Source organism: Pempheris klunzingeri, chromosome 5, assembly GCF_042242105.1.
Source record: "Pempheris klunzingeri isolate RE-2024b chromosome 5, fPemKlu1.hap1, whole genome shotgun sequence".
NCBI lineage: Eukaryota > Metazoa > Chordata > Actinopteri > Acropomatiformes > Pempheridae > Pempheris > Pempheris klunzingeri.
The window spans coordinates 16,227,036-16,242,721 of record NC_092016.1 but is presented as its reverse complement, the minus strand read 5'-3'; the positions used below and the strand labels follow the sequence as shown (position 1 = coordinate 16,242,721).

General features: G+C 39.9%; 1 protein-coding gene across 5 annotated transcripts in view; it reads right to left on the bottom strand.

The window, feature by feature from the left end:
* LOC139201093 (serine/threonine-protein kinase WNK1-like) overlaps window positions 1-15,294 on the bottom strand; it is a 28,399-nt gene extending 13,105 nt beyond the window's left edge. For 3 of the 5 annotated variants that reach the window (XM_070830318.1, XM_070830322.1, XM_070830321.1), the window contains exons 1-5: window positions 15,098-15,294; window positions 12,133-13,393; window positions 3,230-3,402; window positions 2,703-2,923; window positions 909-1,066 (exon numbers count right to left, since the gene is read on the bottom strand). In XM_070830318.1, coding sequence (XP_070686419.1) covers window positions 909-1,066; window positions 2,703-2,923; window positions 3,230-3,402; window positions 12,133-12,927 — 1,347 coding nt within the window. In that variant the 5' untranslated portion in view covers window positions 12,928-13,393; window positions 15,098-15,294. Of the gene's footprint in view, window positions 1-908; window positions 1,067-2,702; window positions 2,924-3,229; window positions 3,403-12,132; window positions 13,394-14,365; window positions 14,720-15,097 lie in introns of those variants that run through there. The other 2 variants (XM_070830320.1, XM_070830319.1) reach the window with 2 other exon arrangements.
* Window positions 15,295-15,686: the final 392 nt, after the last annotated feature.

The window sequence follows — 15,686 nt, the reverse complement described above, 5'->3', positions numbered from 1 at the left end:
ACCTAAATGTAGGCTCAACACCACAACAGAACTTAGTTTCTTAACTGTGTTTGGTGCTTTGCAGCATGAGCTATTTATGGCTCAAAAAGACAGCTAAAGACCTCGATACTTTATAGGGGTCGAACAAAAAGTCCTCTGTTGAATCACATGGCAAAGGTGTCAGTATTTGTACTTTGCAGTTTATGATAAAATGAGCATATTGGTTTAGATTTCAAGGCACATTTTGCAGATAACGCTCTAAGAACAGGTCCAACCTCTTTATCTATGACTCTTGTACTTGCAAGAGTATGAATCATATCAGTGCCTATTCATTTCAAAAGTAAGCCATTATGACCTGTATGAATAAGACTAAAAATATGTGTTTTGCCTATGACACTTACAGGGTTTAAAGTTCTCAGGCACCAGGGCCTGATTTCAGACATAAAGCAGTTTTATATTTCAAAATTTTTAACCCTTGTGGTTACTGCCCATCTAGGTTTATCACAAACCTGAATCATTAGTTGTTAGGAAAACAGCAGGACTGTGCTTGATCAGCCTGTTATCAATCACCCACGCCTCAGGTCTACATGCTTAGCCAATATAAACCATAACTTAGAAAGAAAAAGAAAGAAAAAAACAGTTTGAGGTCAAGAAATAGGGCTTATTGGGGTAAATAACAGGTTTTCACTTGGAAGTTTTCTAAATTTGTGGGTTCTGCGAATAGGGAAATATCTGGGAGATACAAGAATACAGTCAAGTTAAGAGGTGAAATACAATAGCAGAAGATAGAAAAGTAATATAAGCTTGATAAAAAACGTGTCGATGGGGGTATAAAGTTAGTCCAGAATGGGACACTAGCCTTCTGGACACAAAGGAAGAGGTGGAGGCAGGGCAGAGGGGTGACATGAAGGGTTGAAAAGAGGACTTACGCTGGTAACTCTGCGGTAGATCTGTGCAGCATTCTGGCACTCTGAGTAAGGGTACTCTGAGGTGGCCATCTCCAGCATGCACATTCCAAAGGCATACACATCCACTGACTCGTCGTACTTCTCCTCATACATCTCAGGCGCCATGAACTCAGGGGTACCTTAAATCAAAACAACTATTCAGAACTCGCGAACTCCCTTACTGATTGAGTGGGCTTCTCACAACCCATTGCCCCTCTGCTCCTCTAACCCGTGAGGGGTTGAGGAAGAGGAGGATGAGAAGAGTGACCCAGCCTGTTGACATCTCCTGGAGTAGAACCTGTGAGGTGAAAGTTGGAAGAGAGAGAGAAAAAAGAAAAGGGGAAGGAAAGCAAAAAGAGACAGAAAACAAAAAAAAGGAGGAGAAGTGGGGCTCAGTTAGACTGCAGAGAAGAAAGCACGTGTTTGTCTGTGTAAGACCTTAACATGTCGCAATATAAGAACATGACTGAGGTGGCCAATGTGCAGAACACACTAAGTAGCCAAAATGAGTATTATTTGCAATGTTCAAATGTTGAGAACAATACCCAGGCCAGAATGCAGAGTAATTTGATCAAAGGGATCCCAATGATCTCTGAGAAATATTACTAGCTATGGAAATAACTTGTGTCAAGACCTTACCTTACAACCACATTAACGCTGACGTTTATACACTCACCTTTCGAAGTCTGACTTACCATCTCTTCTTGACCTGCAGGCCAAAACTGTTGTAAGGTTGAGAGAAGCAGATCCCATAGCTAGTTACCATGCTCAGCAGTGTGTCTGTGCACATCAGCCTTGTTCTTTTGATTGATCATTTTACATTAAATCTCAGGTCTTACACAGAAAAACTTATTTGGTTATTTGAATGTAATTGTTTTTGATATTGATGTGTGTTACAGCACACTGTCAGACTTACCAGGCCCATAAAAGTTCATACTTACTCAATGACCAGCAGTACCCTATTCATTCCAAACAGCAGAATTGGGCACAGCTGAGGCTAGAGCCTACATTTTAAAAACATACCCGAGAATGTGAAAGAAAAAAATAAAAAATAAATAAAAATAAAACAAACAAAAAAACAAATGTAAAAGGCTGACAGAGAGAAAGTGGGGAGAGCTCTCTGGACACAAAGATGGAGCAAAAAGATTCTGCAGTCCTGCAATATTTCAAAAGACAGTAAGAGACAAACACTAGAAAAAAAAAAAACCTGTTGAGGCAAACCCATAGAAAGAGATGTTAAACATTATAGCGATAACTGGCAAACAGACCACATATTTCCAAACCACAGAACAAAGACCAGTCTAAGACAGAAGCAAAGGCCATACCTTTAGCCATGGCCAGGTTAGCCTGCAAGAAGGCATGACAACTATTATAATGATATTAATATTTAAGAGTATGAGAAACGTTAGGCGCTACTTACATTCAGTAGGTGCCTGGAAAAAAAAAAACTCTCCTTTTTTGGAGAAACATAGAACAGAAATATTCTGTACAATGACCAAACTTGATGGTGTTATTGTGTGAGTGCAAAGAGAGAAAGCATTGTGGTTATCTGCCTAAGATTACCACAGTATTTGGCCTCCATTTGAGCTGTGGTTTGAGAGACAGCTGAAACGCTGTGGTCTGTTTTTGAACCACACCGTAAGGAAAAACAAGTCAAAAGGAAAATACCCGCTTTGAAAACCATCACTTTCAATACAAATATAATATAACCTCAGAAAATGTACTGCCCCACAGCAGGACAGGGACTAGGAGGTAGAAATGACTTTGGGGTCGTACCTATAACACTCTTGGCAAATGATGCACGCTTGAGTGTGGCAAGTCCCAAGTCTCCAATCTTGACGGATCCTGTTGGGCCTGTGATGAAAATGTTGTCACACTTAAGGTCCCTGTGGATGATGGGGGGAGCCCGAGTATGAAGGAAGTGGAGTCCCTTGAGGATCTGTCTACACCAGCTCCGTAGCACCTTGATTTTCATCACCTTGAACCGCTTCAGATATCTACAAGAGAACCGATCATAATTCTCACATATTCTCTGAGAAGAACAGAACAAATAATGCTAGCAAATGTAGTCCTCTCCTGTACAGTTTTTAATACAATCATCTAACAAGAACAAATGCACTATAATTTATATTCATTGATTTTATACATATTACATTATATCAACAGTTTATACAAATTCAAATATTTTGTTTTCTGATCAATTTTTATCAGAATATTTATAAACAGTTAGGATGATCCTATATATTAAAATGACACAGCCCCAGTGTATCAAGTTAAATTTATGAGTCAAGTTTGAGACTCACGTTTTGAGTGTGCCAGAAGTCATGAGTTCAGTGACCAGTACAATGCACTTCCTTCCTTTGGACGGTCCCTCCCAGGAGTCGTAAAAGCGGACAATGTTGGGATGCTGTAGTCCTTTTAACATGCCCGCTTCCTCCTTAAAGCGCTGCCTCTCTGTCTTTGACAGCTTACGATCCTGCAGAGGACAAAAAGTAAATAAAGATTTCAATGATCACAGAACGAGCACTATTTATAGATGTATATAGAATAATTTGGAGTAATACTATTTTCAAACCACACATTGATGGCTAATACAATAATGTGCAAATATCTGGCATTATGATTATCAACACCAATGGCAAGTACATTTCTATTTCCAAGGTAGCATCAGAATGTGTCCATCCATATGAAGGAAATCTTCAGTCATCTTGACTTACCATGTTCGAACAGTGGAGAAATGGGTTAAAAAAGAAAAGAAAAAACGATTGGGCCTAAAGAAGTGAAATTGAATAAAATGCCTTGAAAAGTTTACTGAAAGGTGGTGGAATTTACATTTCCTTTTACACACACAAAATTGCACATACAGTATACTCTGGCATAAGCACGCATGCAGTTGGGGGCATTGGGATGTGGCCTGTTTTCTCTGGCGGACAACTGTGAACCAAATGGAATGTGCCTAGCTTTGTCCTAATTTCCAAGAAAACCAAAATGAGTCAAGAGCCACAGCACGACTGAGTATTTGAGAGGATAAGTACAGAGTAGACTATAATGTCAAATAAACAATAAGTCACACTGTTCATCACAACATTGTAATGTGTTTAATTTGATTGTTTATTAAGGTAATTCTAGTTTGGTTCTTAGTATTGATTAAGACAAAACTGTGTTATTACTCACAACATCAACAATGATAGAATGTTAATATTGACATATTGGCCAGCCCTTTGGACTAACTGTATCTTGTATGGGGATAACATCTTGCACACTAAGACCTGTCTTCTAAACATAGCCTTGGATGATAGGAGCCAACAAATGTCTAACAGCTGATAGGTTTGTCAGTAAATTATTCAATTATAATCAGTCCATACGCACGACTGATAGCATTGTTTGCCCAGTGGGATTTAATGTTCCATAAACGGATTGATAAGAATAAAATGAGGATTGGCAATAATGTCATTTAGGAGGTCTGCACAATAACAAAAAAAATCTGGAATGTGTATAACCACCCTCCTCCAGTTTCCTGAGCAATTCCTGGCATGACCTAAATTTACAGCATGCATACAGCAGCTCATACCAGTTAGACAAGCCCAGTGGCCAAAGACCTCCCTTGAAACCCCCAGAGACCTGGCCATGGGCCAGGCTGTCCAGGAAATTCAGCCCATTTGTAAGTGGGGAGCAAGCACTAGCCCTTGTGTGTGTTTCAGCAAGAGAGAAAACTTTCCAGCAACAGAGTGCTACAGACTTTGCTGGAGGTATTTTGAAGGACTGATGTTGAATGTGTTCAATGTCTGGGGGCAATGTAGGGCAAAAAATTACAAGTTAAAGGGGAACATGTGTAAACAATTAGGAGCAAAGGAGGACACCAAAATCAGGGAGCATGTCAGGAAACGGAAAGTAAGGGAAGATGGCAGAGTAATGGAGGCTCCACTGTGCACTTGGACCAACTGACCTACTTACTAGAGTATTTATCTAGTGGGGGAGCGGTTCCCCTTTCTCTTTCTGCGCACCATGTGAACAATCATGCAAAACATCCAGACCACGTTCACAGCCTAGAATGTGCAGCACCCCAGCCCCACAAATACCAAACTGCTGTTTTCATGACAGTATTTTCACTGTAGATGCTGTCACTCTGATAACATTTACAACACATCTCCCCTTAACAAGTCCAGACTAGTTGAAAAACTGCATTCTCTGTAAGAGATAAGACATTTCACCTTTATCTACTTTACCGTCTGCAAAGAAAACACTTAAGCAACTGGGAGTGTTATTTTGTGAAGTCACGTGGTAACACTGACTTAAACTAAACTGATCATAAAAGATGATCTCAGAAAATTGGGTCTGACGTGTTGTGTCAGATGTGTCTCAAAAGATAGTTTTTTTAAATTGTGAGGGAAAAAAATCAAGCAGTTTGCACTTCAGTGATCTATACAAATATGAGGAACGAAAATAGAGAAAAATATGTCACTCACATTCTGAAAACCTAATCCTCTAACATTTTTCCATGAATTACTCAGAATAAGCAAGAATGAACTTATTATACAGCTCTCTAATCACTTAAAAGCATGCAGGACGCAGGGCCTGTAAAAACCCTCGAGGAATTTATAGTCATAAGACATCATACTCCCTTGTCACTTGTACGAGTTCTCTGGCCCATGTCATGCTCCTAATGTCAGTAGGAATGGTGTCTGGCAGTAGTAAAAATTTTGACAAAAATATTTGAAGTAGGACTCAATTAATGGTTGAAGGGTTAGAAAAGCAAAGACAGTGATTTCAGATATGTGTCAACCAAATGGCAACAGCCACAGAAATCTGATGGTACTTTTTTATATATTACGCCCTAATATTCAACAGATTTTAAGAAAAGTATGGTTGTCTTGGTTTGACGCTTAGATTGAAGCCTTGTTGTATATGATCTCCATTTCTTTCTCCCCATGTTTACTGTCACTGTCAGCTGCCCAATAGAAGCACAGGGCAAAACTGGTGTTTTGGCCATGTTTGCTTGACTGACAGGTGTCTCGACCTACCAGCTGGAGTTGCTGTGAATTAGATCTCCTAAATTAGCTCTACCCCACTTTTGACCCAACATCAGGCCTTTAACTGACCTTTACATCAAAACCTTGTAGGTGCTCTCTTATTCTGTATCGATATTTTCCTACCATCAGTAGTGCCACTGTGTTCTACAGGAGAGGCTTTAAATGTCTATAAACTAGGAAACCTAATGAGGCAGGCACTTTGAGGGCAACAGCAGCTGCAGTTGAATCACAGCAGCTCTATCTGACAGAGTGTGCATGAGTCAGCTGACTAAAATGCTGCGTAGCCACCACAGCCTCTGCAATACCTTTGTGAAATCATAACTCTCGTCTGTGAAAAACTGCCCTCATGGAGTCTCTGAATGGGAGTAAGTGCATGGGAGAAATACAGTGCTGAAAATGTGTGTAGAATTTATGTACACACAATACCTTTCAAATCTGACTAGTCAACACTTTGTTGGACCATCTCTGCAGAGTCAGCATAACACTTATCTGAAATCATGATCCCATTGCTTCAGTTCAGTGGCACACCCCCCAAGAAGACAATGCATGGTTATGCCGTTGGAGAAAAGCCCAAGTTATTATCAGAGTTAAGATTATATAGTTGTTCAGTCTGCACTTCAACGAAAATTTCATCCAAACATTACAATTTCCACTATGTATACATTTTACACATGGACAAACGAAAATGCCTAAACTAGAGCTATTGGGACAATAAAATCAATGTATAAATTACCCAGCCCTTGTTCTCGCACAACATTATAAGACAGGATGTTATAGAGGACAGGGTGGTAGTTCAATATAGTCTTTATCTCTTCTTTTATTTCTTTTGACCTTCAGCAAAAATCTTGTATTGCAAAAACATGAACAATATCCAAACTAATGATTGCGAGTAAAATTTAATTAGAACAAGCAAAATAAATTGCTGATGAACACGTTTTTGTTTTACCTATGTTTGGTGTTTTCACTAAAGTAATGTGTGAGAGATAATTGAATTGAAAAATTAATTATAAGTGGTTTAATTCCAACCATAATTGCCAAGCAGCAGTACTATCTGATCTGCTTCATGACCTGAGGCATTTCAAGCCAACAAGAATCACGTCTATTGCCAGTTAACTACAGTATCGCCAAAGTGAAGCAGAAAATACTGCTTCTAGGCAAAGGCCGTCATAAATAACCCAACAACCCTATAAATAGATGGAGTGAAAAAAGCCTGTGATCATGCCAAGGGCTGGCACTGTCAGGTCCCTGTTCTGTGGTCTGCTCTGAGGTTGACACTGAGGGCTATATGGAGCCCTCTGGGTAACACTGGTTGGGATCTGGGTAACGGCTAATGGGCCTGAAAGCCAAAAACCCATGTTCAAACAGTTCCACCCTAAATGTTACTTAGTTATTGCTTAAAGTGCAGTATGTCTCTCTGCTCCCATAACACTGTGACATGTGACAATGAGGTCAAAGATCACCGTGACTGTCAGTCAAAGACTCAGCAACAGACAAGCGGACAGATTCAGGCCATTTCACATCTGCCAGTATCACAGTTCATCTTAATTTTAATGGGGTGGAAAAGAAAACCAGGTGTCCATTTCAAGTCCAGTAAATGATCAAGACCAAGAGAGCCAACATAATGAGTACAGTACTAATTGCTGATTTTCTCTCTATAAATTATACAACAGACATGTATTGGTGGTCTAAGTAGAGTAGGAATGGCTTTATGTTTATGTGCAAACATGTCTGATAGTGAATACAACGGTTACAACCTTCCACACAGTTTCAGTCAGAAGGAGGCCAGGACAGTCTCATGCTAAACAGTTAATGGTATCAGTTTTCCTTTCTAGCCTATTTTGAGTGCTGTGATGCACAAAGTCGGCATTCAACCCTGCTGCTTTTTTTAAGTGACGTACCCCTCCTTACCAATATACTTCATTACATTTAACTTTCTGTGTAATAAACTCTTTGTAACTGATACAAAATGGTTTATGACTAAGTGAAAAGCCCGTAATGTTTTCAAACATACAGCAATACAGCTGTTGCAGAAAATACATTATTACAGCCATATCAGAGCTTTATGTATTAATGTTTTTCTATATATTCCCAAAAAAATCTCAGGTTTCTTGTTGCTTGTAATTAACAAAACATAAAAACTACTGATGCTAAATTTTTACTACCCCTGTCAACAAGCTTTGACCATTTAAACAATAAACCACTGTATGGTCATGAGAAAGTGCACCCCAGGGTTTCACTGATGAATGCTGACAGTGCAGTTAGGAATTACATTTTACAAAATATGACATTTCTTTCCAAATTTGACGTGTCAAACAAAAGTAAGCAACACAAATCTTATAATAAACCTACAGATTACTAATCATGGATAGTAATTGCAGCAGAGTCACTATGTTATAATGCTTGGGTATAGCGTGTCAGTCCCACCGGATGCCATAAGCCAGCTGGACAAGCAGCTCCTTTGGCTTCTAAAGGATGCCAGGGCTTCTCTTCCTCATCTTTCAATGTTTGGCTTTGGCCAGTACCAGAGAGGAAGGAGGCGGGGAGTCAGCGAGTGGAAGATGACATGGGTGAAGATGGATGAGTGAGCAAGAAAGGGGAGGCTCCTAAATTTATTCTCCCCCCCCCCCTCTAGTTCCTCTCTGTGGTGACCTACTTATTGTTCAGACATGCTTGCAACGTGAGATCCGAAACAAATGTGTGGGTTCATGGGTGGGTGAAAAAGGGTGGATGCCTAGAAATTCTTAGACAATTGTGGACAGATGGCCTTCCAGACTGAATAAACCAGGGCCACTTCATTCCAACTTTACACACTAAAGTTTCGAGCAATGATTGTGGTCCAGCTTGAGTGGTTGGTCCATCAGTACAACGCTCTGGTCCCAAGTGAAAATCTACAGAAGAACTTGTCAAGACATGCGGTCCCAAATTTCCACTTATTGAACACTTAAGTTCAAGACAGCATGCCTCTAAAGTAAATGACTGAATCCCTGCCAGCCTCTGGCTGTACTTTGAGACTGAATGGTAATGTCAGTTTCATAAAAAACGTAACTTACAGCATTTCTTCTTTAAGATTTTAAGTTTTTATACATGATCCCTGACAAATTAATGTAATAAATTAAAAAGACACTATTGGTGGCTATCTGGGAATAGTAGTTTTATGATTTTCTGGTGTGTAATGGCTCCAGAATGTTACCATATTTAAAGAAGATTAAAGGATCTTATGAGGGAAAACCTGTGTGACTCGTTTTATTAGCACACAGGAAAGGGTTGTGCTGATTACTTATTGCATCACTGATTTTGGCTTAGACAGGAAATAAAACAATAAGTGAATTAACCGGATGAGCCCCTACCCTTTTCATAAGAGTGCCATCTTAAATTTGTTCTGATGGAATTTTTTAAATTTATTTATTCATCTATTTTTAGGAAAATATTTGTATTCATATTTGTATCATATATATATTTTTCATTACCTGATTTGTCAGGTGGTTTGTTACACAAAACCATCTGGGAAGATGGTTCATACCAGAACTGGTTGGGTGAATGGATGAACCACCAATGTCCGTCACCAATGAACACAGGCTAACTTCAGGCAATTAGATCAACCAACCATATAACGTCGGGAGAAGCGTTGTTCTTTGCTCTTCTTTCAATATAGATGTGCCAGTTCAGATATAACTGATGCTTTAGAAACATCTGCACTGACCTCTTTAGGAGCCACCATTGTTGTTTTTGTACAAACAGTTTCTTCATGTCATCGTCAAAACTAAACCCCACCTGTAGCTTAATGCTAGTTGGTCTGAACCACTGTGGTTCGGCCACAAACGCATAACTTGGAGCCTGCCAAGATGGATATTTGCGATGGTAATCCAGCTGCCTTTCATGGTAATACTTTTTTTATGCAAACACAGTAGAATATATACTCATAATACTGTCAAATGATCCCAAGAAAAAAAAAAATTGTGTAATTACCTAAATGTCTGAAAAGACACAGAACAACTGGAACAACATTGAAAGAGTATAAGGGAAATAATGTATACTAGCATTATATTCTACTAAATATGCCCTGAGGATGTATGGGGAATGTAACACTAGCACTTGAGTGATCATGGGACAGCTTTAACAACCATGTGAGAGGGGATTTCAGCTTCTCACGTGTAGCTGAAAAGTTTCTAGCACTGAAACTTGCATTGACAGAGGAAAGAGAGGGCATGACAGTATCAGGTTACATGTTCATATTTCAGAACTGACCACATGCATAAAACAAAACTGGTTTTCATTCAACTGTAGAAAATGTCTCTAAACCACCTCTCTGCATTGGATCAGTTTCCTGATATATGTGGTTACTGAAAACACCCCCGCTAGATACCAAACCAAGTTTAGGTGACCCAAAAAAGAGAGGCAAACCACACAATCAAAGATTTGGGTACTTTTTAGTTTGATTTCCCCTTGCCTTTTCAAGCTCGTCACCAAGAAGTCACAGGAGATCATAAGAATCTTTGTCTATCCGATAAAATACTGCTTGGTGTTCGATGTTCAGCTGATCAATTAATGACTCAAACAACAGAAAACCAAATTAATTTATCATTAGCTGTTGCCCTAAAACTAATCAATCAATTGCATTGAATTTAATCTATACTTACAAAGTAAGTAATTGTGAGCCATCATAGAGGCATGGTAAAAAGAAAATTGACATAGCTTTCTATTGCCCTTACTATAGTTGCCAAAGGAGTTGCTTTGAGGTAAATAGAAAAATAGATACAGCAGAATGAATTTTAGACAAAAATAACTTATGGTATACTATCACTTAGTATTATGCTAACCAATGGAAGTAGGAAGACATGGCTATTGTTTAGTGTCTTTTGCTTGAAAAGAGTTGAAAAAGAAGGAAAAAATAAATATGGGAAAACGTGAGGAAGTTGAAAGGGTGGGTGGTGGACTGATAGTTTAGAAGCAGGCCTTGGCAGGCCGGCCTGCTACTCTTCACATAGGAGATTCCTCAATCAGGAATGTGACCCATTTTACATTCACACAAGCATTCAGAGAAGGAACGCACTGAGCATGCGCTTGATTCGTTCTGTGTGAGGGGGGGAGGGGCACGTGTCTGTAATCTTCACATTGTTCTGAAACCAGAGTGCATGTGTAGCTATGGTTGTGTGTGCTGCTGTGTAAGGCCTATGCTTCTCATGACACGGTGAAAGCGTGACAGTAAAAGCAAACATTCATGTGGTGAATGAGGTCAAACTTTGCTATGGGCCAAGTAGCTACTTAAACTGGACAGACAGCAGAGCAATAGTTTTTTTCACAAACATTTTTAAGAAAATCTTTAACTACTGGTCTGAAACAGATTCACACCTAAATCAGAGATTCAACAATTAACTCAAGTATATTAAGGCTTAAAAGCAATCTTTTAAGGACAAGATAAAAATATAATGTGTGAGTCAGTTGTTACCACTGTTACATTTTTGCTACGTTGATAATTATAATCCCTCTAACGGCACTTTTAACTCTAATGAAGTATTACTGACTTTTATGTCATTATATGAATGCTAAAATCTTCTAATGCTCTTATAATATCCTAAATAATTAATCTCAACTTTAAATGTATTGTTATGGAAATTATGCATGTCACATGGGAAACCATCATTATCTTTTGCACGCTACCAGTGCAATAAAAATATCTAATCTAACCATGGTATCTTATCCAAGGTAATTTCCAGTGTCTAAAGTGTTAGGAAACCCTTAGTCACAATGTTAAAAAGCCTTGATAACTTCTGGTAATATGACAGTAAGTTATGGCAAGTGCAGTGCCAACCAACATAGACTGAGCTTCACCAGAAAAAGCTAAATGGGGAAATGGGAAGTTTTTTTTTTTGCTCTGCTTAGCTGACAAATGCAATGTGAAACAAACGAAAGGGAAATGCTAGCCATGTTTCACAGAGGGAAAATGACAGGCTGTAGATCAGGTAACAGAGTGGAAGGAAATTGCTTTGGCTCTGCTCCACCATGTTTAAGCCTGGTAAATGCAAACTGCCTACACAAAAGGAAATGACGACACTTAAGGGAGAATGCAACAGTAAGGGTGACTCAATTAAAGAACAATAATAATTTCATTCATAACTGATAGCGATAGCAAGTAAGGAGGGTTAGCAAAAAGAACAATGGTTATCTGAATGTCATACCTGCAGTTCACACCAAGCCACCTCCACTGTGGTCTCAGTGTCCAAGCCTTTGTAGACGGTCTTGAAGGAGCCACGTCCAATTTCTATATCAAACTTTAGGAAACGCCCATCAGGTGATGTTCCCACTGCTTTGGTCTCTGCCTCTTCGATGTCTTCCTGCACTTTTTTCTCAGCTTCTCTTTGCTCTGCCTCTGCTCGTGCCTTGGCAGAATCCTTATCTTCTTCCTCCCCCTCTTCTTCCTGATGTACCTTCACCTCAGTGCTGCTTTCAGGTTCTGTTTGACTTGGCAACTCTGTTCCTAAGCTTGGTGCGGTATGGGCTGCTACCACCACCTCTCCATCACAGATACTTTGCACAATGGCAGGCTCCTGCTCTGAAGGCACTACATCCACCTTGGCTATGTCTATATTTTTTCCTACTTCTCCTCTTCCACTATCAGCAGAATCCTCATTACTAGCTAAACCTGGTTCAGCTCGCGGCAAATGAGCAGCAGCAGCAGTCTGTTGCCTCTGAGGGACTGCTTCCCTTAGCTGAACCCGTTGGGGTGCAGGAATAGGGATCTTGCTGGGTAAAGGGAGAGCCAATGCTGTAGCATTGGAATCACTGATGACACTGCGGCGCAAGAAACGGTGTTCAGGGTTACATCGATCACGCTCCATGGTGTGATGCCGCCGTCTCACTTCTGCTGGCCGGCATTCACTCATCATGGAATCTGAACCCGAACTGGGGCCATTTCCACTCTTCTGAGGGGGAGCCAGGAACTTCACCATTTTGTCGTCTGGCTTTTCCGACATCCCACCACCCACACTTAGAGTAAGGGGGGTACAATGACTGAAAAATTAAAATAAGAATACTTCCATGTCCGCCATATAAGCTTACGTAAGCAGTATCGATCCGTGCCTTAAAAAGAAAAAAAAAAGATAGAAAGTCTAACAACTTCTATCTCCAGCTGTCTTTTTTATTGCTTAAAGACAGTCTTTATATATGTGGTGGAGAGATTGGAGGTGTAGAATGGGAGGTGTTCTCTTGTAAATGGTAAAAGATTGAACACCACAGCAGAACACAGAATGCTGATGTTGATAAATAAGTCTCTTCAAGTCCACACCATCCATTCTGTAAGACGCAGGGAGCAGCCTCTATCAAGCATAAGGAATCACTGGTGAGGAACTAACATGTGCAGCCCACAACAGGCACCAAACTTCCTACTGTAGGCAAAGGCAGGAAGGCCCAACACGCTGAATATGCTCCAGTCCAGTTTCACTGCAAGAGAAAAGAAAAAACAAAAGTTGCCAGACATGTTTCTAAAAGTAACAAATACTATGTCAAATGTCAACAAGATTTGTAAGACAGCAACCAAAGTTTTCACAAGTAGAATTTACAGTATACATAAAGTTTAACAACATTGCTTTAATCAGAAACACAGCTGACACTACATATCTAGTGATTAAGACAGTACTTCTTAAATTGACTGCCATGAGCATTTCAGTGCACTTCACTTTTGATTAATGAACATGACATTTGTCTTTAAGGTTTGCCTCTCTGATATGATTTGCTGTCTTGTCCAAAGACATGTCATGTAAGGCACATGCTAGCCTTCACAGAAGCTTCATCACAGGTCCTACTAGGATTCTTACTGTTTTTTAGCTCTGTCCAATCAATAGACTGTTCAATTGATTTGTTTCATGAGAATAAAGTGTTTATCTATACTACATATAAGCATGTAATGTGGCACAAATCCCAAATGCATTCCCCCAACCCCCTTTGCCTCACACTTGTTAATGACTTGTAGTAACTTAATGAACACCTGACAGCTGTTTATTCATCAGCCACCAGTAAAAAGCAGGATCCATATATACGGTCAATTATAAGGTTCGTACATAGTCTGACTAACTAATATTAAGTCCATTGTTGAAATCTGCTGTGTGCCCATCTAAACTGTATATGCAAAAGACTGGTGCCATTTAACTAATATGCCGATATTTGTCAGTGTTAACAGTTTTGCACAGTGACTTCTATTTTGGTCTCTTAGACACGCAGGCTTACAATGACAATCTTCTTGTTTATTAGTCAGCTCTACCTTGCCATGTTTGCAGCCATTACCAGTAAAGGAAGCCACAATGTCAGAAGCAAACCTGACAATGTTAGCAGCAGCAACAACATCCCCGTGACCAAGAGAAACACCAGCGCGAATTTATTACATTCATAGTTTAATTAAGGTAAACCGTGTCTTACCTCCCTATTTCTCTTCCACCTTCTAGGCAGTAAGACCACAGCCATTTGAACTGGTAACACCGAGCATACAAAGCAAGGAGGAGCAACGGCTCTTTGTTAGCTTGCTAACGAGAACAGCTAGCAAGGAGCTAGTTAGCCTGTGTTAGCTGATCCGTAACCAGTGAAACGTTAACCAGCGATGAGGGCTCCTCCACGTCACGTCTTTTTAAAATATATTCTGCCCCCACCCCCCCCTTGTTAGCAATCCGGATTAAGGTTACAGATATGTCACATTGGTAGTTTAACGTGCCCGTTAACAGTCAACGCTAGCGCTCACTCTTTATTAATAACGTTACCGTATTATCACACGCCATGCTAAAACACCGGATACGTTCACCCAGTGTGACGCCGGTTGGAAACCAACCAGGCAGTGACAAATAGTGCTAATGCTACCAAGCTAGCCAACGTTAGCTAGGCGGGTCTTGGAGGTGGCCTAAAAAGGTAGACCCTCCTCCCGGCTGTCCCTATTCAGTTTAACGTTATCTGGAGCGCTAACACTAACAGTTCACGCTTTGTTTGTTGGTGTAACGCACCTTACAGTTATATTTTTACCAGCTGGTTAACGACGACTAGTCGTAGACGAGTCGTACACCGTCTATATGAAGGTAGTTTATGTTTAATAACATTAGCTAGCTGCCGACGGTGCTAACAGTCCATGCTAGCTAACATACCGGGTGGTAGAGAGCGACCTACCTCAGTATCGTATCCACAACACGACTGACGGTCATCGGCGGTGAAATTATCCTCACAGCGTGAATCTGTCTTCGCAGTTATGAAAGGGAACACATGTACATTATCCTTAAGTGTCCGGTAGATAAGTTACCCTGTTGGTGGACATCAAAGTTGCCAATTGTGGGCTCACTGACAAACAAGCGGCGCAGTTGCTACATATTGACGGAGACGGTTTTTCCGAAAGCGCCTGCGCCACTGAAGAATGACCTCATAACCATAACACACATAAATATATTTATTTGTGTGTGTGTGTATTTGTGACTATGATATTGTGTATTCTTACAATCAAAAACTGTATGAATTAAAACCAGATATCCCTGATTTTAGATACAATTTTAAATATAGTCGAAATGAATGAAAATGAGGATCATTTTGGCACATGTTAATGTAAAAGATTAATTGGTATCAAACGTATGTTAACAATACTACACACATTCTGCATTGGCTACTCCAAAAAGGTTTTAAAATTTTACTGCATTAAAATTACAAATTAATTATTCTCACATTTCAGGTGTCACTTTCAATATTGCTAATATAAGCTAGAGCTGTA